The sequence below is a fragment of the Centrocercus urophasianus genome, unplaced genomic scaffold (assembly GCF_019232065.1).
Source record: "Centrocercus urophasianus isolate 14NV4802_14NV808 unplaced genomic scaffold, USGS_Curo_1.0 seq_11, whole genome shotgun sequence".
NCBI classification, from domain to species: domain Eukaryota; kingdom Metazoa; phylum Chordata; class Aves; order Galliformes; family Phasianidae; genus Centrocercus; species Centrocercus urophasianus.
This window is the reverse complement of record NW_024884253.1, coordinates 16,369,737-16,394,655: the sequence shown is the minus strand read 5'-3', so window position 1 is coordinate 16,394,655 and position 24,919 is coordinate 16,369,737. Positions and strand designations below refer to the sequence as shown.

The following is a 24,919-nucleotide window of genomic DNA, read 5'->3' as shown; positions in this document are numbered from 1 at the left end:
CTTTTTTTTTATTCCTTTTTTGTTCTTTCTTTTTTAATAAAAATAACGCTTTACTTTGAAGCACTTGTTTTCTTCTGTCAATAAACAGCTTTGAGACCTACTGGTGGAAGTTGTCTCATTGCCTGTAGTACCTGGTATGTACTAATTGTGTCAGTAACTGTTTAGGCTGTAATAATGAAGGCATATACCAAGGAAACAGTTCTGCAGTTCTGTTATTTCACTAAAGAGAACACAGCTTTACTTCGTATCTCCTGAGGATATACCTGAAAGCTCAGGTATGTTACTTTAAAAATGCCAGAAAATGCAAATTCTTAAAATGACCAGTAGTATTTTCAGTTAGTAGGTACTATTGAGCTGTATTGATTAAGATAATGAAGGATAAAATTTCATATAACTTTGTAATATGAAATTTAATGGCACATTTAATCCCTAGCTATTTTTAATCAGTACAGTGGTCTTCACAGTATTTTCAGCATCTTTCATTACTGGTCCTGACACTACAGTAGCAATTAATAGTAACTAATAGCAATTTTGATAGTTTTTGTAAAATGTAATGGGAAATCTGCTCAAAAATTGACATATCTATATTTTTCTACATGATATTCAAGACCTAATGTCTTGAGATGAGTTTTTTTGCATAAGAATTTTACAAATTAAAATAGTATCTGGAGTGGTTTTCTATTTCTTGCTTGTCTGCAGCATCCACGTGAAAGGAAACAGTACTACCATTTAACATGCGTAGAGCAGATGAAAACAGCTCTGCAAAAATTGCTTAGGACTCAGTTTCAAAGTAGATGACTTTCCAATTTTGCCACTGATTTCAATTTTGTAATGGAATTTAAATGATAATATAATTTTTAAACCGTGTGTTCATGTCTGTATCAAATTATGTTAAATGCATTTTTGCGTTAGTGTACCCTGGCAAAGATGTCTGCTTTTGGAGAGTATTTGCATATGAGCATCCATCTACTTTGATAAAATAAGTAAGTATTATTATGAAGTGGGCCCTTCTTTAGGTGACCTGTCCAGAAGTGCAAAGAAGACTAATTGTGAAAAGGAAACTGAGATCACAAGTCCAAGTTTTGTGCTGATATCTAAACCACTCCACTGTCATCTTAGTACAGCTGTAGTTTGTCTTGATACTTCAGCTCAACCATCAGTAAGATTGCAGAGCACTTAGTCAAGAAAAGGGGAAAGTGAGATAAGACACACAGTTCTGCCTTAATTCTAATCCCCAGAAAATCTGATGTCTTCATTGGAGTGATTCTTGCCACTTTTTCAACTAAGCTTTTAATGCAAGAAGACACTGTATATGCTTGCTTAGCTTAGGGTATGTGGATAATCTTGTTACCTTCATGGTCTAGTAAAATAACATTCACTGAATGAGGAATTAAAAATGGAGTTTAAAGAACAAGACAGTAAATTACTTAAGAACTTGGAAAGACCATGACTTCACCCAGAGTGCTAACAGCTGTTTCCAGGAATGATCAACAAGTATATTTATAGGATCACATGAGTTAATACACTGTAGTATTTTGAGATTCTTTTACTAGACAAGCTATCTTGAGATGGCTGAAAACATATTGGAGTCCAGATACTAGAAAAAAAATGAGAGTAAAATCTTAGCTTTGTGTATCATGTAAAAAGGCAGGAATTAGATATCATAAATAGCTTCCTAGCATTTTTTTTTTTTTTAAATCATTGTGTATTACTACCACCTTGACTATACAGGTAACTTATTTTCTTCCAGTTCCTTATCTTTGTTGATCAAGGTAAGAATAATGAGCTCTGTCTGAACATCGATACTTATTTATAGTGTGATCAGTGATAATTCTTTACAGTTCCTGCAGTAACGATGCATTTATTTTGAAGAGGCCTCCATTGAAGTTCTTGCAGGTTTGTCTACTGGAGGCTTTTAAGTTTCAAAAGGGAAAATTGCTTACCAAATGAAATACCTGCTAATAAAGGGAATTTTGTGAAGTGACGCGTATGCTTCATTGCAGACGCTGATGGTCCTGCTGGGAAAGATGCAACTAGTCCCAGGTTTAGGTTTGTATGGTGGTAGGTTTAAGGGGAGTTGAAGAAGAAAGTTTGGCACTGTGCCTGACTCAGGATGGAGTTAGTGAGAGATATGAAGAGCTGCAGCTGCTGCTTTGGATAGTTCCCCAAGGAGGTCTGGTGATTAAACTGGGGGTGCAGAACAGGGATCCTGAAGAAAAGTTTTCACCTTCTGACAGTTGGAGCGTCATCTGCCTTTGTAAAACTTGTTTTCCTTCTTGTTTAATCATAGTGCACTGAGATAGGGGAGTACATTCCAGCATTTTTCCCATGTTTTCCTTTTGTGGGTGTTAGCACTTTTTTTAAACCTTTGTGGAGATTTTGTTCCTTGAAATAAAGTATTTGAAGACATAAGAACAGCTATCCTGAATTTATGCCAAAAGTGCATTTAGCTTGTCTTGTTTTGACAGTGACCAATAGCAGATACTGGAAGAAGTGTATAGGAACTGGGAGTCGTACATTATGCTCTAGTCTGCTCTGCCAGTTTCTATTAATCTTCATGTTATGGTTTTCCTGTGCCAGAAGTGTTAACTATATATTTTATAGCTCTTCATGAAGTTTTTGCATTGATATTTTTTTTACCTGCCTTTTGAACTTGTTTAAATTTGTAGTAAGTTTGCTGTGCATGTGTCTACAGTATCATTTAGCAATGAAACTTCATCATTTATTCACTGATGGAGCAAATTTCTTTTCTTCTTACCTTTGTCTGCTGTGATCAGTTGTTTTCTGTTGACTTGATTCATTCTTATTCATGATTTTGTGGATCTTTTGCCTTTTTCATTACTCTAAACTGAGAAGTCCTACTCTGTCTAGCAGTTCTTTTTACCATTTTGTATTCTGAAATCCTGCTTCTCTCCAAGTGTCCTTTTTACTTGTATTTATTGTTTAGATGAGAAAGGAGAGCACACATCTGCAATTTGTATTAAAAAGCAAGAGCGTTGTGGAACTCTACAACAGAAAAGTGATGCACTGTATTTTTTTCTGATAATTCCAGCGTTATCGGGGTTTGGTTTTTAAGGGAAGATTTTCTGTTTTGTTTTAAGACACCTTCAGAACACTGGACTGTCATTTTATAGAACTGCTTGTTGCAACTCCAGCATTGTTCCTGAATGGCCAAATTCAGAAAGCTTTGCTGAGTTCATTAAATTAGTATTGTTTCACCCTTTATGCATGCATCCCTTCGTTTGGATTAAATTTCAAGGGCTGTTTATTCCTGCTAGCAGTTGTTCTTGTGAATGTTATTCTTTGCAATTGACTTTTATTCTTTAGACTTGAGTAACTCATTATCATCAATCAACTTGAGCCAGTCTGTGCTAGATCACTTAAAATTATGCTGAACATACGACCCTGGGATTCTCTGTGAGGAGAACTGACTTTACTGTTTTTGATATCTTTTAGCTACTTATGTACCACACAAAGAACTTTCCTTACTAGTCCAGGGCAGTTTCCTCTACAACTGTGTGAGGGATCCCGTTGAAATTCTTTTTGAAATCAAAGCTCACTTTTAAATGGATCTCTATTGATCCAAGCCATTAGTGACTACTTTGAAGAGCTCCAGTAGATCTGGGAAGCTTTACTTTGTTCTTACTCTCCTTTAATAAATAACGTTTTTCCTGTTTTCCAATTCTAGGCCTGAGCTTTTTGGCCTTTATGGCTTCCACCAATTTGCTGTGTGCTGGTTGCAGACACGATGGGCTACTGTTTCTTAGATTTACCTCTCGAACTCTGTAAAAAAACTGTGTTCAATATTGCTATTTATGCTTTGACACTATCCATAACATAGTTGCATGGAACTTGTAACTCTCTTCCATGGTTCACTTAAAAAAAAAATAATGTCTGGTAACAGCAGATCTGTTATTGTGGTTGTATTTATATGTATGTATATATTATGTGGTACTTTTTGATGTCTGTGTAATTCCTTTAACTCCATTGTAATTGTTTACACCTTTGTTTTGATTTGCATTTTGCAATTTGAACAAAAGTATTTTAATGTGTCAGACTCTTAGACTAATGCACCTTTTCTAAGTTGTTAAATCATTAAAAAAGACAACTTATGGCATGGTTTACTAATCAAATGCAGAAGTTGATAAATGTTCAAATCTTCACTGCACTTTGAGTCTACTTAATGCCAATTAAAAGGAATCATGACAAATGGGAGATTAGTACTTGTGCCAGATTGGGGATTATTTGTCTTTAAAAGAAATAGCTTGGAGGGGTTTGTGGTTTAATAAATGTGACGTAGTAAAGTACCTCAGTCCAGATGATACTGATTACGGTATAAGTGTTTCTTTAAGATGGCATATGTCTTTCCATTAAGAATGCTGGATTTACAGAATCAGTCAATAACCATTCCAATATTTTGTTTTAAACCCTGGAAAATGGATCGGGCGAATACCGTATCGTATGTTCTGTGCAGTCACTGTGTATCTTGTTGCAACACAGAACATTTTGTCTTTTTTTTTGTTATTTTCATTAGGTAAGGTGGAAATGGATTCAGTTTGTTTCTGCATCAGACCGATTCTGAGAAATCTTACTTTTTTAAAGAGCTGGGAAGGAAGATGTGAATGTCATTTTTCTATCTTTTTTAACAGAATTGTTACAACTATCTCACTATGCTCTGTGAATTTCAAAACAATCTCAAATCGGGTTGTTGAAAATAGTTCTACTGATGTTAAAACAGGTAATGAATTGCATGTATAAAATATGCCAGGTAAATCTATAGTATGGGTGAGAATCTACCTTTTCTCTGAAAAGTAACCAGTTTTTGTCTGGCAGAGTGACTGTTAGCATTGGTGGTGGTTCGGCACAGTAAAGCATCTTGTTTAAATTGATGGAAGTACAGAAGATGACACGCTGTGTGCCTTTACTTACCCCACTCTCCTCAAGATGCTCAGGGAGCTGCCTGGACAGGAGGCCCTGCTCACTGAGGAGGAAACTGTGGCACACAGGGACTTAGAGCATAAATCAGAAGAAGAATTAGAAGTTTACAGCATACAAAATCGCCCACATCTGATTTTAGTGCAGGCCTTCTCATATTTGATTTTCTTAAAGCAGACACTCCTGAATTTTATTTTATTAAAAAAAAAAAAAAAAAATCTGATAGTTTTATGGTATTTAAAGAAGAGCTAGAAAGCGTGATGGGAGAGTAGTCTGTGAATACAGCTAAAGCAATGCTGTTTTGCTTCCAGGTCTTTATTTTTCAATCAATCCTGAGACTCCTTGGGGTCACAGATCTGAACAATCTGGATCTCTTCTACTGAACCACCTGCCTTACATGTATGTCTCTTGGCTGCGTGTTCAGAACATTTTTGTTACATTTTTATTTGTGATTAAAAAGTGATATGAATTTCCTTAAAAAAAAAAAAAAAATACAAAAAATAAAGGAAAAAAAAAAAAAAAGAACAACCTTGTGTTTTAATTCCCAGCTATTTTTAATACTTACAAAAATTCTGAGCCAGTTCAAAACACTCTGTGCTTCCAGTTCCCAGATTCTCCTTTGAATGTTAGCACCTGTTTGAATGTGCGTCTTCCTCAAAGAAGAGTTCTTTGTAGATAAACTGAATTACCCCAGCTGTTCTGAAGGTGTGCATGAGAGTGAGGAGACTGCAGATTTCAAGCCCAGAAGCTGTTTAGATTTTGATAAAGGGATTGAAATTGGAAGTTGTAAGCACTACTCTTTTCAAATATGAAACAAAATGTGTTATTTTGAAGAAATTTTATGTGCAGTTTAGAAGCAAATAATCTCCATTAAAATTATGTATAATTTGTCTTATTCTGAAATGTTACCATCAGAACTTGGTCATTATGTCTAACCCCTTTACCCTTGATGTTTGATTATATTACATGACATTTTTGTTATAGGTAAACATCAGCTGAAATCTTTGATGAGGAATAGTTGTAGCTTGTCCTTAATTACATCTTCTTGTTACAGTGATTTATGTTATTTGGGAGTACTGTGGTTAAGAAATAAAACAGCCATGGAGTGAATCTGTTTGCAGGCACATTTGGAGGACTTCCTTTCCATGCAATTGAAGGATTTACGTTAGAAATGAAATAGGAAGATGGCTCATTTGTAGAGTGTTCCTATTTGTCATTGCAAATGAAGCTGTCAGATGCGTTGATTGATTTTGTATATTAAACAGATTATCTCAGTTCTCCGTTTATTTTTTTATCTGTCTTTTGATGGCTCTTTTTTCCCCTAAAATTTTGAAAATAGCAACTGAATTTTCAGTCTAAAAGTTACATCTTAAAGTAGCTAGTCTGTCACCTGGAAAAAACCTTCTGTCTTTGTAAGCCATTATTGCAGGCTGTGCTCCTTTGCCTTCTATGCGGTTATCCCACTCCCTCTTCTTTGGGGTTTCCTGCTGTGGGTAATCCCAGCCCTGGGCGGGCAGTTTAATGCTGCTGCAGCACTTCCCCCACGGCAGGGGTAACGAGGGTAACGATCTGCTTCATGAAACTCTCTTCATAAAATGGGATAGTCACCGAGTTGGTGTTTTGGGATTTGAGGTGTTTTTTTTTTTTTGGTTTAGTAATAGTAGCAGCTGATAAACATGTTATCTGTTTCTTGTTACACTTAACAAAAAAAACTTTAAGAAAGTTTAATTATGCTGTTATCTTTCTTTTAAAAGCTCTCTAATAAAATAAACAGCGCACGCTATTGCTGCGGCGATAAATGTGGTCAGCGGTTAAAACTTCCAGAGTCAGTTTTGGATTTGAGCCAAATGTCTCCCAGTAAAAGTAGAAAGATGAATGTCATTTCACATGTTGCAGTTTGACAGAGGCGCAATGGATAACAAAACGGCTGTGGGTAAACCCACCATGCTGCCTGTATCCTAATTATTCTTCTTGTTTTTAGGGATTCTTTCTCTACCTCTGCTTTGTGTTTAAACTGAAGAGTGAAATATTTTTTCCTTGAATTGTTTTCACTGGATTTGCAATGAGTGTATGCTCTTCCCCGGGGAAGTGAACAAACTCAAAGGAAAGAATAAATTCACAGTTAGCATTAAAAACATCTCTGGTTATGCTGATTTCTTATGTTACTTCAAGTAGTTTACATAAATGATGCATGCACTGCAGTGTTCTTCCAAGAGAAATGACATTCTGTCAAATGACATTTAAGAATAAGAAATTACTTAAAAGAACAGACATATTTAAAACACTGTAAAAATAAACAAACTCTTTCAGGGTATATATGAGTGTAATCTTAGGAAGGTTTATCATGAAGAAACTAATGTGAGAACTATCTGTTTCTGTGCAGTCAAGGCTTCTGTAAGACTATATCCAACTGAATAACCTCTCTGTAAGGAATGAAGTGGGCTGAGAGTTATGGGGGGAATAAGCAGTGGGACTATTACAGGAACAATGTACAAGTTTTTCATGAATATAATTATTTCATGGACAAAAGGCATCTAAGTGTGTGTGTACATGCAGATACATCATGCAAAACAGACCATCTGTCTTCTCGTGTCTGACAGCAGTTGTGATCACCCAGGGAGCAGGGCTTACAAGCATGGCATTTGGCCCATGGTGCTCTTTGAGGCAGGTTAAGCTGGAATTTGGAACTCCTATTCTGTCGGATTCCAGATCTGATGACTTTCAGACTGGTGGAGGTATATTGCTGTTTGCTCCAAACTCTGTCAGACTACTGGAAAGATGTCTGTTGGTTTGAATTACACCTTAAGTGCACCTTGATTTAAAACTGCTAGAGGTCAGGAGACTGTGTAACCAATGTATTTTGGAGGCTGGAATATAGTAATTAGCTATTAAAATGCTGTATGTATTTTTCTCCTGGTGGTTCATAAGAAGTCTAATGGAGTTCAAAACTTCAGTACAGTATAATTATTGTTTGTTTTTACATTGTTTCTGATGAAGTACGTATTCTGCCCACATATTGAAGTACTGTTTGCCTTTGCCATCAAAACAGCTTTTTCATATTCCGATTACATTGAAAGGCCTACTTTGTGCTCCAAGAGTGATGAGAAGCTTGTTCATGCACTTGTGTATATGCAATAGCAATTAAAGATGGCATTTAGCACTTTGATGAGAATCTTTCAAAATGGCTAAAAGCCATATTTATACAGTGGCAACCAAAATGTATCTATGGGAGTCTCTGAAACTCGGTCACCACATCTCCTCTATAGTCTTGGACCTTGTGAATGACAAGGTGGGGGCCTTTGGAATGGCTGCAGATTAGCATCTCCTGCTGTTTTCTAATTATCAGAATCTGGACAGTCATTTCTTTGAATGAAATAATGCATACAGTTTGTGCCTCCAAAGAACAGCATACATAATGTGATTGTAAGAGAAGGTTTTCAGTCCCTCAGTGGGATGTCATAGGGTATGTTTATAAACTCCAACCTAGCAGTTGTTCTGCAGTGGAATTCCACTGGTATTGAGATAATAATTTGCACAGTGAAATTGCTTTCTTTACAAAAACCCAGGGAATTATGAGACCCTAATCCTTTATTAATGTCAACCCATAGGCAGCAAGGAAGCGTAAGATTGCCATTCGAAAAGCCCAGGGGAAAAATCTTGAGGCCATCCGAGAGCTGAATGAGTATCTGGAACAGTGAGTGTCTCTCAAGAATACAGATTGTGTTTTGCCTATTCTCATAAATCTTTTTAATTAAAATGGAATTTGCATTTGATTTGCGCTTTTCCTTCCATGTTGGTCATTTACAGAATCCCTCTACACATTTTTTCTTTCTGCCTTTTTTCCTCTCTTGTCTTTTCTGTACAGATTTGTTGGAGACCAGGAAGCTTGGCATGAACTTGCAGAACTTTACATCAATGAACATGAGTAAGTTGTTTGCAAAGTCTTCATAAAAACTTTAAATTGAAATATGCTCTGTGCAAGTGAGAGACCTCAGTGATTGTTTTGAAGAACTGATGGTAGAAAGTATGGAATCTCATTTCCAATATAACAGACTTTCTCAGGAAATAATTAACAGACTTGTCAGACTGCTAGGACATTAATAAGATATTTGATTTTAAAACAGAAGAAATTTCATTAATTACTTGTATGTTTCAGGCATTTATTAAATCTTTTTTTTTTTTTTTTTGAATGTTTTAAGTGTAGCAAGAAACAGCACACAGCACACGTTTTCTCTAATTTTTCTTTCAAGTGATGTTTTTTACTGGGTATAGATTTTAAATTCTTTGCCTCTAAAAACAATGGATCACAGCAAACTATGTGTAATACTCTTATTTTCAATTAGCCTACCTCTGCAGGAACTTTTAGTAACCTTTAAAAAATAAATGAATAAAGCATGGATCCAAAGTTGGAGGAATTTGGTCGCCTAGGTACAAAACCCAGTGCAATCAAGAATGCTGGATGTTGTTGTAACTTGCTTATTGGATGTTTAATGTTTTTGTTAGCTTTTTTTATTGCTGCAGTGACAGGAGGAAATCCCAGTGTGAGAGGATTAGCTCAAAGCCTTAGTGCAAGTTTTCTAATATCACAGTATTAATTCTAACCTCCACCCAAAGGCGTATCTTTTTCCCTCACTTCTTTAGTTCTTCAGCCCAGCCTGAATTATACCACATTGTTTCCTTCCTTCCTTTCTAGTAGTGAATCAGATTCTCCAGAAAAAAATAGCCTTTCTCACAATGATGAAAAAATTGTCCCCGTTCGTAAAGAAAGCATCTGCTAAACTCTTTCAAATGCTGACTTATGGAATAATTAAATATTGAATATATGTATATGTTTAGAAATACATTCAAGCAGTGAAATCTCTTTGTGTGTGATGCAATGGGGCAAACATACGTATCCCATTACAGTTTTTTCTTTTTTTTTTTTCCCTTTTTTTCCCTTTTTTTTTTTTTTTTTGCTATAGCCTTTATTACAAAATCGTGTAATAAAACTTGAGAAAGAAATTGGTTTTGCTTGTATTTGCCTTGGGCTGTAATTCAAAAGTAAAAAAGCTGAACTTTCTCCAGTTTATTGAAAAAATTGACTGTGCTGTTTCCTTTATAAGCATCATTTATTATTATAATTATTTTGATGTAGATAAAAGAAAATGAATCTTGTCTAAAAAAGCTAATTGAGAAAAAACAACGGTATTATCAGTTGTTCAGCAGTATCAGAAATTCTGCCTTACTGGTGAATTCACCACGGTGTTACTTTTGTTCATAAACATGCCTAAATTAACAAGATGTATGTAATCCTTACTTCCATGTTTTGTTTTGATGTAAGGAGTGTGGCTTCTGCTTTTGCAGAGTCAGATTATTATCCTTTTATTTCCAAATTAACTTTTGAGATATATACCTGACTGTTACAATGAAAACCCCACGGTTTGCTTATTCTAAGAAATAAGATTTGACTGTGTTTTAATATTCTTCTTGTTGCTGAGTTGCTTTTACTCTGATCTTATTTACCAACACAGGAGTTATAAACTTGGTCTCTCTGAATTTTAGCATCACGTCATTTAAGCTATGAGCATCAATTCTATCATATCTGTAATATCCTGCAAATTCTTATGGAAACCCTGTTAGCTGAAAGATTGTGAAGCTAGGATTTTTATTAACCCAAACAAACATGTAAGATTATCTTTGTAATTTATTTTGGAGGGCTTTCATTTAAAGAACGAATACTAGAATTTCTTTTACAATGATGTGCTGTTATTTGGACTGGGGTAGTGCTGTTTTTGTATGCATATATTTAGACTGCCTGACTTTTACTACTGTTCTGAAGGGTTTTTGACCACACTTCTGTGGTTGAGTCTGAGTAGGTAGCTGACTGATGACAGTAACCACGTTCTGATGTACAGTGTGGTGTATGAATCACCATGTAGCTGAAAAATCTTGCAGGAAAAAAATAAGAACTACTTTGTGTTGTGTTTTCTGTTACATAATCCCTGTTTCTACTTATTACATTTGTTAATAAGAAATGACACTTATTAGTAAAAAAGGCTAAATATTTCTGCTTTCCATATATATTAAAACTGTTTTTAATGTAAAAAAATTGTGGTTTTAAATATCACTTAAAAATAAAACATTTCTTTACACTGTGAGTCATGGGGAGTTACAAAACAAGTAGGGTTCTTTTTATTGTACTATAAAGAAACTGAAGTAAGCGTTGCACTGTTTCATTTTTATGTCGCTGTTATTATATTCTTCAGCTATGCAAAAGCAGCCTTCTGCTTAGAGGAGCTTATGATGACTAATCCACACAACCACTTATATTGTCAGCAGTATGCTGAAGTGAGTATTTCTGAAAAATCAGTTATGTTTGAATACATATTCTGGGGTTTTTTTTGTTACTGAAGCAGTGAAAATGGAATAAAAATGTATTTAATTTTTCCCTAGGAGATTTAGGACTGCGCGCAGTGAATGGTAGCTTCTCAAAGAACTTCCACACTAAGAAAGCTGTTTTGTTACTCATTGTGACTGAACTATAAATAAGAGTCGAGGCAGGAATTACTGAAGATAAAAATTCCTTTTAAATAGGCTATTCTCGTTGAAGTGTTTATTCACTTTTCAAATTAACTGCATTAGAATTTAAACTCACAGTATTGGAAGACTATGTATCATAACTATGAAGTTATGTTATCTAGTACTGTGGAGCTAGATTTTGGAATCCTTCACATAGGAAATTTTGCCTGAAAGAGCACTCACTGTGTGAAGAGAGGATCCTCTGAAGTCGTACCTCTAGAATTTTAGACAGTTGTAACCATTTTTCAGATATGTAGGTTTTTTTTTTCCTAAAATATGCTTTAATTACTTGGAATGGATTTGATTTGTTTTGTTAGCATGGGTAAAATTGAGTAGCATCAAAACTTCAAAGTCTACATAGCCTTGTCATAGAAAAACTATGAAGCATGTCTTCTAATAGTTCTCTCCTTTTGTTTTGACTCTAATAGCAGTCAAAACTAATAGAAAAAATAATGGAGTGATCTTTAAACTTTGTGTACTACTTTTCAGTAAATAGCTAATGAAAGACAATGTGTTGCCTACTGTTGTAATGCTGTGCTGAAGGAATTTAGAGTTAGTACAGATTTATAACAGTCAGAACTTAGATTTAGATTGAAAGTCCATTGTAATTTCATGAGACTATCCCAAGATCGTAAGTATTGAAAGTGCAAAATAATCACTATCTATTTGTATAGCAGCTGATTTAAATTAATGTTGGTTTTCCCTGCAGTTAAATATTTTTACATTAATTCACTGAAAAGAGTTCAAGTTTTTTCCCAAGCCAGTGTTTGGCCTTTGGTAGAACTCACCTGGAATATCATGTCAAACAAACCTGACAAGAAGTTTCAATAATATCTTTGAATCAAGAGTGGATGCCTGAAAATATGGATGATGTGCAACTTTCAGGAGCCTATTGTTTTTACAGGTTAAATATACTCAAGGGGGGCTTGAAAACCTAGAGCTATCAAGAAAATATTTTGCACAAGCACTGAAACTTAACAACAGAAATATGAGAGCTTTGTTTGGGCTTTACATGGTGAGTTTGATTGTTTTTTTCCTCATGTTAACGTTTTGTAAGCTTTAATGAATGTGTGTCATCCTTTGGCATTTGCTGTATTCTTTTTGGATTAACATAGTATTTAATAACGGTGTTAATCGTGTAAACTATAGGGTATGAACAGCATTATGCCAGTGATCAAAAGTGATAAAAAGATATTAGAACTAGTTTCTGTATTCCAGTATATGGATCTTGATTCCCAATCCCAGGTGGGGTAATGATACTTCATTAAATCAATTTTCAAAGCATTTTTTAAGAAGCTTGAACTGTAATTTTCAGTTGCTTTTGAAAATGTTTTCCTGTGGAAGCAAAGTCTTGGCTTCCTATGCTTTCCCTATATAAATTCAAACTTTTTTTTTTACTTCTTGTTCTTCTTGTCTTTGTTCACATAATTTGATCACTGATTGATATAGCCATCTTCCAAGTTTAACTATCTTAACTAATCATCCTTCAAGTCAATTTCATCAAAGATCAGCTCATTCTTTAAATATTTTATCAGTCATTTTTATTATTTGTAAGAATTTTCATTTATGTCAAGCCCTTTTGGGCTTCAGTATTCCCAGAGGCTTCACTTGCACAATACTAGTAGGTGACTTAGGCTAATCCATCTTCATCCTCTTTAAATGTCTGTAAATCCCTATGTTTATGAATTCACTTGTGCCCCAGTGTAATTTCATTGCCAGATACCAACTCTCTTTTGTTATCTATGTAGTGTAATGCCTTTCTGACAAGCAGAGCATATGCTAGTTCTTTTGTACTTACCGGACAGGATAACCAGATTGCAGCAAAATTTCCACAGCAAGTCTGCTCACATAGTATCAGCCAATAAAATTTGCATTATTTTCTGTGCTCTTGCTGGAGATAAATACACATCTGTACATTTGTTGTTTTTTTTTTTAAGTTATGAGACCTGTGTGTGTGTTCTTACCCCTTTCCTCCTTAGTAGCCTCCACAGAGGTTGACCTTTCTGATTTCTGTGCTTATTTTACATTGAGTAACTCTTGGACCAATCACTGGAGCATTGCATCAATTTAGAAATGCATTGAGAGTAGATATTTTCTGCAACTTGAAGGAGCTGATCTATGCATTTGTTGTCTGTTTTCTTCACTGAAGTACTCTTAAGCTATAATTCTTGCCCATTTTTCCACAGAATTATTAGCACACCAAAGTAACTTCTTGAGAGGGATTTAAAATCATACACTTTTCCGCAGGATGGTGAACCTCTGAAGAGTACCAGCACACTATAACTACTTTCTTTTTTCCAAATGTTGCAGAGAAAAATGGCAATTGGATACAGGAACAGAGCATTTTATATCTTCTCTGATACATCAAATGGGAAAAAATAGTTTGTAACGTTTAGTTTAGGAAATGAGCTGATTATGTCCAGATTCTGTTCTTAACTCGATACATAACTGGCCTTAAGTCTGGTTTAGAGAATTAGAACAAAAAGTATTTTAAATAGTTTAGATAATTCTTAATTGGATGCTGTCTACCAGCTAGTAGTTTTTATTTATTTATTTTCATGCACATACTTTTCGTAATTGTACTGTTTTTCTACTTCTTTTTTTTTGCTAGTCTGCAAGCCATATTGCCTCCAATCCAAAAGCAAGTGCAAAAATGAAAAAAGATAATATGAAATACGCCAGCTGGGCAGCAAATCAAATAAATAGAGCCTACCAGGTTAGTATCTAATTATTTTCTGATGCTCTTAATATCTTCTGTAGTTCTTTCCTGCACTTTTATCAACTGCTGTTCAGTGAGTTACATATGATAGATGTAAATTGTTGTAATTTGTTTGAGTTTCTTGCATTCTACTTGTTTGTTTTCCTGGAAGCCCTACTTAATAAAAGGTTGATACTTTACAGTTATTAATTTATATTACTTACAAGTTTTATACATTTCTTTTTTAATTAAATGGATACTGTAATGCTGACTTCCAAGACTCAGTTCTGGAGTTAGTATTTTAATAAAATTTAGTATGTCTTAATTCTAAAAATTACTTGGTTATCTACTTCTTCTTCACTAGAAATCAAATTAAAATTTTAGAATTTTGGTTTCTTTCAATTTAATCTTAAGGAATATTATTATTAAAATCGTACTTTAAATAGAATAGAATAGTTTAATTGAAATGGGCTCTCAAAGGTCATCCAGCCTAGTCAAAAGTTAAAGCACATTCGTGAGGGCGTTGCTAAATGCCTCTTGATTCAGGTTGGACAATAGGAAATGTTACTTTTCCCAAAGGGTGGTCAGGTGCTGGAGCAGGCTGCCCAGGGAGGTGATGGAGTCACCGTCCCTGCAGATGTTCAAGAAATCTTAGCTGTTGTACTGAAGGACATGATGGGAAATATTAGTGATAGGCAAATGGTTGACTGGATGATCTTAGAGGTTTTTTCCAACCTTGGTGCTTCTGTGGTTTTTTGAGAACAGTGGTGGTAGGTGGACAGCTGAACTGGATAGTCTTGTAGGTATTTTCCAACCTTGGTGATTCTGTGATTCTATGTTTCTAATAATTACCTTAGGGACAGTTTATCTGTAAAACTGTGAAAATGTAGACTTTTTAGGCCACATTCAAAGCACACTAAAGTCATCAGGAGTCTTTTCAGGTATTTGAGAAGTCATGTATAAACATTTAGATTTACTTTTGTTTACTTTTTTCCCTCTCCAAGTGTGAATGAAAACACATTTTAGCTAATAGGTTCTTCTGTCCTTCCATCCCAAACATATTATGTCTATTTAACTCCTTACAGATACTCTCAATGATCTAGCAATCAAAGCTTATGTTTATGAGCTTTAGCATCTATAACAAACGGTTCAGTTCTTCACAGAACTCTTTTTCTGAGCAAAAATGTTGGGTTTAAATGAGGAGACTTTACTTGCATGTAATTGTTCATTTCTGTCTGTAATATTTCAGAATCCAATAGTTATTTTACTGCTGCTGTTCAAAGTTAATGCTGCCAAGTGGCTTTTTGACAAGCTTCATCTATTGCTGAATTAAATTAAGATTTTCCTTTATGACCAGTGCAGTTTTCCTAATATTGTTGTGTCAATCCACTGCCAAAAGTGCAACTTTTGTGACTGACATGTTCCTGACGTATTACAATTTTGAAGTAGTTTTCACTTCCCCTGATTAAGCCTATGGCTTCTGACTGTACTTTACTGTGAGATATATCTCTTTAGAAGCAGTTTTGTGGGAAATATGTTGTGTCTGAGGACATAATTAAGCTTTTTCTACTTGAATGCATAAGCTTTCTTTCTCTGTTTTACTGTTTAAATGAGTTTTTATGCTTGATTAATCAACCACATACCTGTTCATGACAAGAAGGTGTGTACAAATTACAACCTTCATCTCATTTCCCATAAATAAGAAGGACTTCTTTTGACTTCAGTATGTCTGATGTTCTAGTAAGAACATTATTGATGGAAAACAGAAGTATTGCAGGATTTGTGAGGGAAAACTAAATAAAAAATTGAAGAGTAGAATACACGCTAAATTTGCCATTGACAGAATAAAACAAGTTTTAAAAGATGTCTGAATTTTAAGTGAAAACTATTATTCCATGTTTTACGTCTTAATAAAACAACCTGCTTAGATTAGGGGAGTTGTAAACATATGTTTTAAGGGAGTGTTATGATGAAGTTTTATGGTTGAAAGTGCGGGTAGACATCCCTTAGCTCTTCTGGGAAATGGCCTCCTTCAGGGTACATCAGAATGAGAGCATAAAGTCAGTGTTGGCTGTGGGTTGCTGGCATACCAAGACTAAAACCTAGACCTAGAATATGCATCTCCATATCCTCATTATAACAAAAGTGTAAATGATAGTTTGTAGTTACTTGACTTGGCGTGAAATAATCTTTTTTTATTCCCCCACATGGCTTTCTGTTAGCATCACGATCTCTAAGGAAATATGAATACTTGCGTTGTTCTTTTAATTTTTTACTGGAAAGCATACTTTCAGTGTTTCTGTGAAGTTATTTTGGAATTTATGTGACGAATATTTGATTGATGCTTAGCAGCACGGGTCACATTAAGACAACTAGGACATTAAAACACATGTCGTAAGTTCTTTGACTTCGTACTTTTGTGATGCACTGCATAGTTTAGCTGCTCATTTTAGCTGTTTGGAACATAAAGTGACAAGCACCATATCCAACTGGAATTACAGAGGGAGTTTAGCTATGCAGAAAATCATATCTATTTCAGCCTAGAATTTGGTGAGTAACTGGTGTGGACACACCCTTCATCTTCAGAGTACCATGAGAAGCTCTAGTGACCAAAGCTGGACAGGATTACCTCAGCCCTGCCCTACTGAGCTTGTTGCTCTGACATGATTATGGAGGGCTTGGCCACTCCAGTTTTCATGGCAGGGACTTAACACCAACTGCTACAGCAAAGGTGATGTAGTAGGTGGGTGGCACTTTCCTCTACGAGTCAGTACTCTGACGTGTTGCTCCCCTAGTTTGTTGAATGGTTGGAAGTTGTCAGCTTTCAGACATCAGGATGAATCCTCTGTGGCATTTGCCAGTGAAAGCGCTCACAGGCTCCCTCCAGTAGTGGAGGATTGTCTAGCCAGGTTATAAGCTAGTTACTTATATTGTCTCTATAAATTCTCCTCACTTTTCCTTGCGTTATCCAAAGCTCTCTGCAAAGTGAAATGAGACCCTTAAGAGTCTGTTGAGCTTGGCATCAACTTCTTTTATTAGTTGGACCTTCTTACGCTGTTGAATGCAGTTTTTCCTTGAGTCATAGTCTAGAGGATGAGATGCATTTAGAATCCTGACATGGGTGCCAAGTCAAATTATATGCATTTGTGACTTTAAAATTGCTTTCAAGCAGTTGTCTTGCAATAAGATTTTTTCCCATTTTGAGTCTGGATTTTGTACTTGAAGCACCAGCAGTACAAATAGTAATTTTGAAAACCTGCTTTATTTTTTTTCAATTCAGCACTGGCTGTAGTACCATCGGTTTTTTTGTTGTTGTTTTTCATACCATTTACTTGAAATATTTTTACTGCTCCCTTCATTTTAGTTTATTTTGTGACAGGTAGTTTCCTTTGGCACTTGATTTTTGCTTTTCCTGTGCATTCTTGTTTGAAATCCGAGGAATGCTTTAGTTTATTGTCTTTTTAAAAATCAATATTTGTGTGTAAAAAGAAAACCGTATTTTTACCTTTGCCAGACTGTAAAACAGTGTTTCTACAGAAAAATGTGATAAAAATAGTTAAGGGTAATTTTGTTTGATTTGGGGTTGTGTTGTTTGCTTTCTGGTTTCTGAAGAGCATCAAATAGCTGTGCTTTATGTGGTTAGTATTTTGATGTTATATGTGTAACCATGCATGCTGACCACTGCTTCTCATGTATGCCTAACTTAGGAGGTGAAGTAGTCAGGTTTTGTAGCTAGGGCTGCTACTTGCATCTGGAAGTGCTGGCTGCTAACACTGTCATTCTCTAGGCCACTTAATTTTGAGTGACTGAGTGAGAAGAAAAAAAAAAAAAGATACTGATTATTTGAAGAACTGTTGTAAGTTCAAGCTTAGTTTTGCATTGCTTTATCACTGCAAAACTCTGGATTATTCAGTTTGTGCTGATCCTGTGAAGAAGCCTGTCATTTTGTGACTGAGAACATGAGTCCCGCTGTTATTTTAACATTGGAACAAACTGTGGCTACCTCTGGTGCTCTTCAATTAAGTAATTAGTTTAACATGTCTTCTGGTAAAAGCATTTCAGCAGAGGCTGGGAAGGTTGATTAATGCTCACAAAAATCTTAAATGTGATCCTATTTGTAGTAATTTTTCAGATATATACTGCTTTGGTACATTGCTGAATTCTTCTATGTTAGCAATCCACATGGAATTTATGGTTGGAGAGGTGATTTTGTTACAAACCATTTGGGAAACAGAAAATTAAATCTTGATTTTAAGAAATGGATTCCGGCTCAATCAGTCAAATTGCTGCGTAATGGCAGAATAGACAAAATAATTGTTCGTCAGGGTAAATTTGAAGTGATTAGATGTCCAAGTATACTTGTGTTTGTTATGATGCAGAGTTTGATTTTACTTGTTCCATTTAAAGTACATGTCAATATCATGAAGGCAGCCACTCCTGAAACAAACAAGTAGTGTTTTTAAGCTAATATCTTGTGTCGGTTTTGTTTTCAGCATCTCTAAAGAGAAGTAAAATAAATACAATTCTTATTTTCAAGCTTTCCTCTGCCTGCTTTCTGTATGTCCTCCCAAACGTGATGTTAGACCGTAGTATATTCAGACTCCTGTGCTTCTTTATTTTGTTTTGGAAGTGCTTTGAATAAGAAACAATTCTCCTGTGGAGGATTTTGTGTTCTGGTTTTACATTTGCTTGTTTTGATGAAAGGCTTGGACCTCCCCAAGTATCAGCTTAGGACTGCTCTTGTTTAGGTTGAAGAAAAAGAGAGAATTCATTAAATTCAATTTCTTATCTCATCTAAAGAAAGCTTTGATTTTCCTTTAAAGTTGACTATTGCAGGTCATTATGAAAACTTTGCAACCTGGAAAAAGGTGCATATTGCTAGAATAAAAGCAGGGAATGTCGGTTCATCTTCTGAAAATATGAAATGTGAAAATACGGAGTTTTCAGTTTGTCCCCTAGCTGTGAACTATTGTCACAATAACTGAACTTCATTTTCCTATTTCATGTGAAATATCTTTTCATTTACTGTACTGAAGCTGTTTCTTCAAGATCAGTACTGATGCAGAGCCCTAGTGTTACATTGTAGGCTAGGGGTCAAAAGCAGGTTGACAGGTCCTGCAGCTTGTTGCTGGTGTGATTTTACCTGGGTCTGATGACTTAATCTTTCTTAACAGGTCATGAAGAGTTTGCTAAATTAAGTTAATTACAGGAGAGATGGGGCACATTATAAATCAAGGGCAAACTGTGCAAGACAGCAGTGGAATTTGAAATAAAAAACATAAACACTCAATAAATTTTCAATTTTAAATGTTAACAATTAGGCAAATAATAGATTATTTTACTAACTGCAAGTTACAGTTACTGCTTCTATAGTTTCATTACCACCCCAGCCTCAAATGCAAAACTTTTTAAATGAAGGTGTATTAGAAATGATTGAGAGTTTTGTTTGACTGAAGACCAGCACAGTCAATAAATCCACTGCGCTCAGTGTGACTGATGAGTGATGGGAGCCATCACTACAGTTACAATACTCCTTTTGAAGTCAGCATGGGGTAATCAGCAGCTCCTCCCCTTCTTAGCCTTCCTTTCCCAAACTTGGCTGCACATATCTTAGAGAATCTAAAGCCATAACATTAGAAAATAGTATTTATAAAGCTGTATTTTTCCTTGCTATCAAGGCAGAGTTTCAGATCAAAGCAGAATTTCAGATGCTCTCTGAAATTGCTGTTGTAACAGTAGGTTACAATCAAACATGAGGTCATTACTTCAGTTACTTTGAACCATAAAATGCAATTATAGGATGATTGCATTGTTCTGTGGTAGATTTTGATAAGTAGAGCCTTCTCTGTCTCGGTGTAACTAAAATAGAAAATAAATCGTATTTGTAATTTAAACAGTAGCAAGACCTGATACTTAAGCTAATCTATTTTCAGTGACATCAAAAATTAAGTCAAATAAAATTTATGTTAAGGCTCACAGAGCAAGTGAAACAACAGGAAGATCTCTGTCATTAGAGAAATGTTAATTTTCAAAGTGGAATATTTGTTAGTACTCAGTACGTAAATTCTGATTGAATGATTGAAATTAAGATTTCTGTTGTTTTTTCACTATTTTCACTACTTACTAGAGGAAGGATGATAATAACTTTCGTTCTAGTAAAAGTGATAAGGTTTTAGTGTAACATTAAAGAGGATGTTCTTTTGACTTTGTAGTAAATACAGTTAATAATTTTTAGGGCTTTTTTGTCATAGTTGATGCTTAGAACCTTTACTTGCACAGAATATTTTCTTATATATGAAGAAAATATATTTATTTCTTTATTTTTTTAGTTTGCAGGTCGTAATAAGAAAGAAACTAAATACTCCCTGAAGGCAGTGGAAGACATGTTGGAGACCCTGCAAATCACTCAGTCTTAAGTTGGCACAGATGGTCCAATATTATATTTTCAGATTCTTTGATCAAACTTTAATAACTTCTGGGTTATGTTACTCCAGTACTGTTAAAAATTAATTTTGTATTGATTAATGTGGCTATATAAAATAATCCTGAGAAGTAAAATGCCTATTTATTGCTGCTATTTGAAATGTGATGAATACCCACTGAAATGAGTAACTTATCAAAGTAGATGACATAAAGAAATGTAATGAGTTGCACAACAGTCTCTTTAGATTTTGTATGTACAGTACCTGCTTTTAAGCCATAATTTGTAGAAATAAACTTGTTAAATGACTAAAAGGAATTACAGTGATGTATTGAACTTGTCAATGGAAGCTACAAATTTATATATGGAGATTAATAACATATGTTAGAAAATGTTATCTTACTTGAATATTTAAGAGTTAAAGCATGCTACAGATGTATAATTTGTTAACTATTTACCATATGAGATTATTTTGCATGAATACACTTTATTAGGGGAAAACATTAATGATTTTATGAATTATTTGATATCTGCTACTGTAGAAATGGAGAGAACTTTTTTGTATACATTTCTTCAGAGGGTGTCCTGTACTGGCTTACGGCCAAAGACATTTGTCTCTGTGGCTTTCTGGGCAAATGTTTCCATGTCCACTTAGTTCTCCAATCAGTAAATACGTGTGCTTCTTTTATTTCTTTTTTTTTTAACTCCTTCTGTGTGTCCTTTGTTGTACACATGTTCCACATCATGAATTTAAAAACCATCTGAATACAGGGACTGCCTGCTGGTCTGTTCTAATTTTACAGTACCTACAGTACTGCTGCAAGCTATGGCATATGAGCTCCACGGTAACCAGGTGTTCCTGCACTGTAAGGTTGTTCTACTGCCTTATACTTACTGGAGAATGCAAGTATTTTTATATCCATAAGCATGAAAGATCTAGTGCACTGTAAACGTGTGTCATGTTTGTCTTTTAGGAGCTTGTTTGTTTACTCAGATAACTGGCCAAGCACCTTAATCCATGCATTTTGCAGTTCTGGTAATTTTGTCTTGTGCTCCTTCTGTGGCACAGCTATCATTTATGACAGCTTCAGTCATGTTACATAATGGCAATGTAAGCCTGACAGATTCAAATAAAAGTAATTGCAGTGTCATTTTCCTGATTGTTCCTAGCACCCAAACTGATCAGATCTCTGAGTTTACACTGCTTCCTCTATATAGGTTAAAGTCTGTGCATTGAAGTGTCCATTCTATAGCCTTGGGATTGGAGTAATAAAGCTGAGCTCTTGCTTAAAAACAAAGTGTCAACAAAAACTTCCCCTGTGGGTTCAAAACTTGAAAATGGTGGTTGCATGAATTCATGCCTTTAGGAAACATAAGATCTCATTCTTAGTATCTATGAAATACATTATAAGCAGTGAATATAATAGTGTGACAGGATGAGTGCTATGCCCTGAGAGTAAATTGTGTCTAGAATCCTACATTAACTTGTTTCAGTGCTTAGGAACTACAAAACTGCTATTACTGTGCAGTATTATTATTAAATTACCCAGTTTTAACCTGTAGAAATTTTATAAGGTTATTTTCGGGTCGGTTAGTGAATTAATGTTTGCAGATATATTATGTATATTTCAGGTGGAAAACCAAGTCAATCTCATACGTGAAGCTGTGTGCATTTCCATTCAGATTTGTTCTCTTTTACTGTATGAGTGTGCCATCTAGAGTTTTAAATCCTCAGTAGTCTTGTTTTTATTTTACCTACATCTCCAATAATTTGGTTGCAATCTAAAGTGAAAAATGATGGGAAGCTGTACTGTAGGAATCACTTAGACTAAGGAACAGTTCAGTAACCGGAGTTTATTCAGTACAGTTGGTATTTAGCCTCCTATTATATTCCCTTCCTAAATGTAAATATACATTTACAAAATAAAGGGAATATTCAATAAAAACCTGTGTGGAAGTGTTATGGTAGACACTGTAGCACAAAGAAGCTGAAGTTGATCTTTTGAGTTTGAAGTGCAGTAGAAGATACATGTTGTAAAGCTTCACTTTGAGAGTTATCAAACTGATTTGTATGAAGTGATTAATGCTATTGAAGCATTTTACAGCGTGGAATTTGTCATGATGAACAGCTCACATATATTTGTCACTTACACAAGGAATTTGAATTATGCAGCTGAGGTTTATGAGGTTTTAACTCCAAGCTACTGAAAAAAAAAATGGCAGCACCGAATTATTGCGCAGGAGGCAACTAAGGTGCTGGAAAGATACAAGGTGTTGTATCTAATGCTTTATTCAGAGGCAATTTATAACAAGGAATTTAAGTGCAGGACTTAGATATTCTGTAAAGATGTTTCAGAGGTTTGTTGGTAAATTCTGTATAGTAGACGACTTCAAAACTTGTAATTTAGATTGCTGCTTAGGATCTTTCTCATGCACTCTGATTTGTGCTTATGTTTTGGCATAACTCTTCCACAGTAGAGTTTACAAATTGGACTAGCAAGTATTTATGGTATATTTATATTTACTTCAAAAATAAATTACTCCTATGAAAAAATGCATGGGCAGTCTTTCATGCAACTGTTGAGTTGCAGCAGTGGAAACACAGTTTTGTTTCTATATTTAAATGAGAAAAAAACTGACTTTCTTTGTCTGCAGAGAAAAGAATGGTGTGAAATGCCCTGCACTTTCAGCAAGCAAAGGTACACAACTGAAACTGATAGAATGTGATCTTTATAGAATTCAGTTTCCAGTCCAACTCAGTGATTCTGTCATTTGTTGCTGATGCTGTCTTGCATTAAAGAATGTGTTCAAAGAATGGGTTACTTAGTTAACAAATGAACTTGATTGTCCCTTCTTGTGCTCTGACAGCAACAAATGCTACATAAAAATGTTATCAAGTATGCAGTCTCCAAAATAAAAGGCTGTGCATTGTTTCAGTTAACAGAAAGAAACTTGAGGCCTTTGCAATTATCAGTGTGTAGCAATGATTTGAGTCTTTTTATTCTGCCTTTAATAGTAGGCTTGATGTGGGGGGCGAAGTCTTATCTGTTGAAGTAAGGGTCATTGAAGAGCCAGCTAAAGCTTTGGTGTCGCATTTGTAATACAAACTTCTGGTGACTTTTTCTGGTCTTTTTGCCTAAATGTTATAGTTTATATTCTCTTGTTGAAAAAGTACTCATTTAGAATATATCCCTAAATCTCTGAAATTTGGAGCCCAGAGTATCTTGCAGTTGCTATTGGAAACTCTGTTATTGGTCAACGGAGGACTTCCTCTTGGCAGCTTTGTATTTGTGATGGCATCCATGTTTGCTAGTCACTGCATTTACAGTGGAACTTGTGTTTCAGCCAGCTTCAGAAGGGAGTGGGAAAGGAAAGCAAATTAAACTTGACTTACTGGCATGAAATTGTTAGCTTCTTGTTACTTGCAGCCTCATCTTCCAAGAACACCAACTGTAGCTGTAATCAGGTTTGCAGTAATAATCCTGCTTGTAACTCAAGAGCTTCCATATTTTCAGCTGTAAAACCGGTGCGCCATTAAAATCTAAAATATACCAATTTCAGTTAAACAGTGCTGTGCAATGTGCACTTATGCTGGAGCTGGTGGACAGAGCAGAGCAACTCTCCCAGCCTCACTCATATTAGTGTTGGAGTAGGGGAGCATCAGAACAATTGTTTAATGTTGGGACTTTTTTCTCTAGGAAACTAATGCTACTCTAAGCAGTGTTTCGAGACATAACATTACTCGCATTGCTGACTGCTTGAACAGAACATTAGGACTAACTATTATTTAATCACAGATGCTTGGGTCTTTGTGGAGAATAAAGTACTTGATATTAATCTTATTTGGAATAACTGTGGACCCAGAGAGGCCTGCATCTTCCTGATAGGCACCAGCTGGAAGTTAGATTTAATCCAGAAGCTAGTTTTCAGAAATGGACAGTAATCTACCTGCCTCTTCATGAACAAGCAAACAAAAAACTCAGAAGCACACCAAAAAAGCACCCACCTTTGGTAAAGAGTTGTTTTCCAGATGCTGAATATGAAATGGAAGACCTTTATCCATAAATTTAGTAGGTTATTTTAATTTAATTTGTTCTGTGATTAGAAAACCCTCCCTTCAATATAAAGTAATGCCAACCTTTGAACGCTTGCCTAGAATGCAGAAGGGCTAGAGTGCAGTACAAGGACTTGCTCAGCCGGTGTGCCACACTAGGACTCTATGACAAGTTCGAAAGAAAATGTCATTCATCTGTGTTTAGGGTCCCACAAGTGAGTATTCCTGGTGTGCAGACATCTGTCAGCTGAAA

The 24,919-nt window shown here is 35.2% G+C and overlaps 1 protein-coding gene across 2 annotated transcripts in view; it reads left to right on the top strand.

The window, feature by feature from the left end:
• The window catches only part of EMC2 (ER membrane protein complex subunit 2), a 37,540-nt gene extending 15,777 nt beyond the window's left edge, over positions 1 to 21,763 (top strand). For both annotated transcript variants that reach the window (XM_042834525.1, XM_042834518.1), the window contains exons 6-11: positions 8,544 to 8,629; positions 8,801 to 8,860; positions 11,181 to 11,262; positions 12,398 to 12,508; positions 14,105 to 14,209; positions 20,521 to 21,763. In XM_042834525.1, the coding sequence (XP_042690459.1) occupies positions 8,544 to 8,629; positions 8,801 to 8,860; positions 11,181 to 11,262; positions 12,398 to 12,508; positions 14,105 to 14,209; positions 20,521 to 20,607 (531 nt within the window). In that variant the 3' untranslated portion in view covers positions 20,608 to 21,763. The remainder of the gene's footprint in view (positions 1 to 8,543; positions 8,630 to 8,800; positions 8,861 to 11,180; positions 11,263 to 12,397; positions 12,509 to 14,104; positions 14,210 to 20,520) is intronic.
• Positions 21,764 to 24,919: the final 3,156 nt, after the last annotated feature.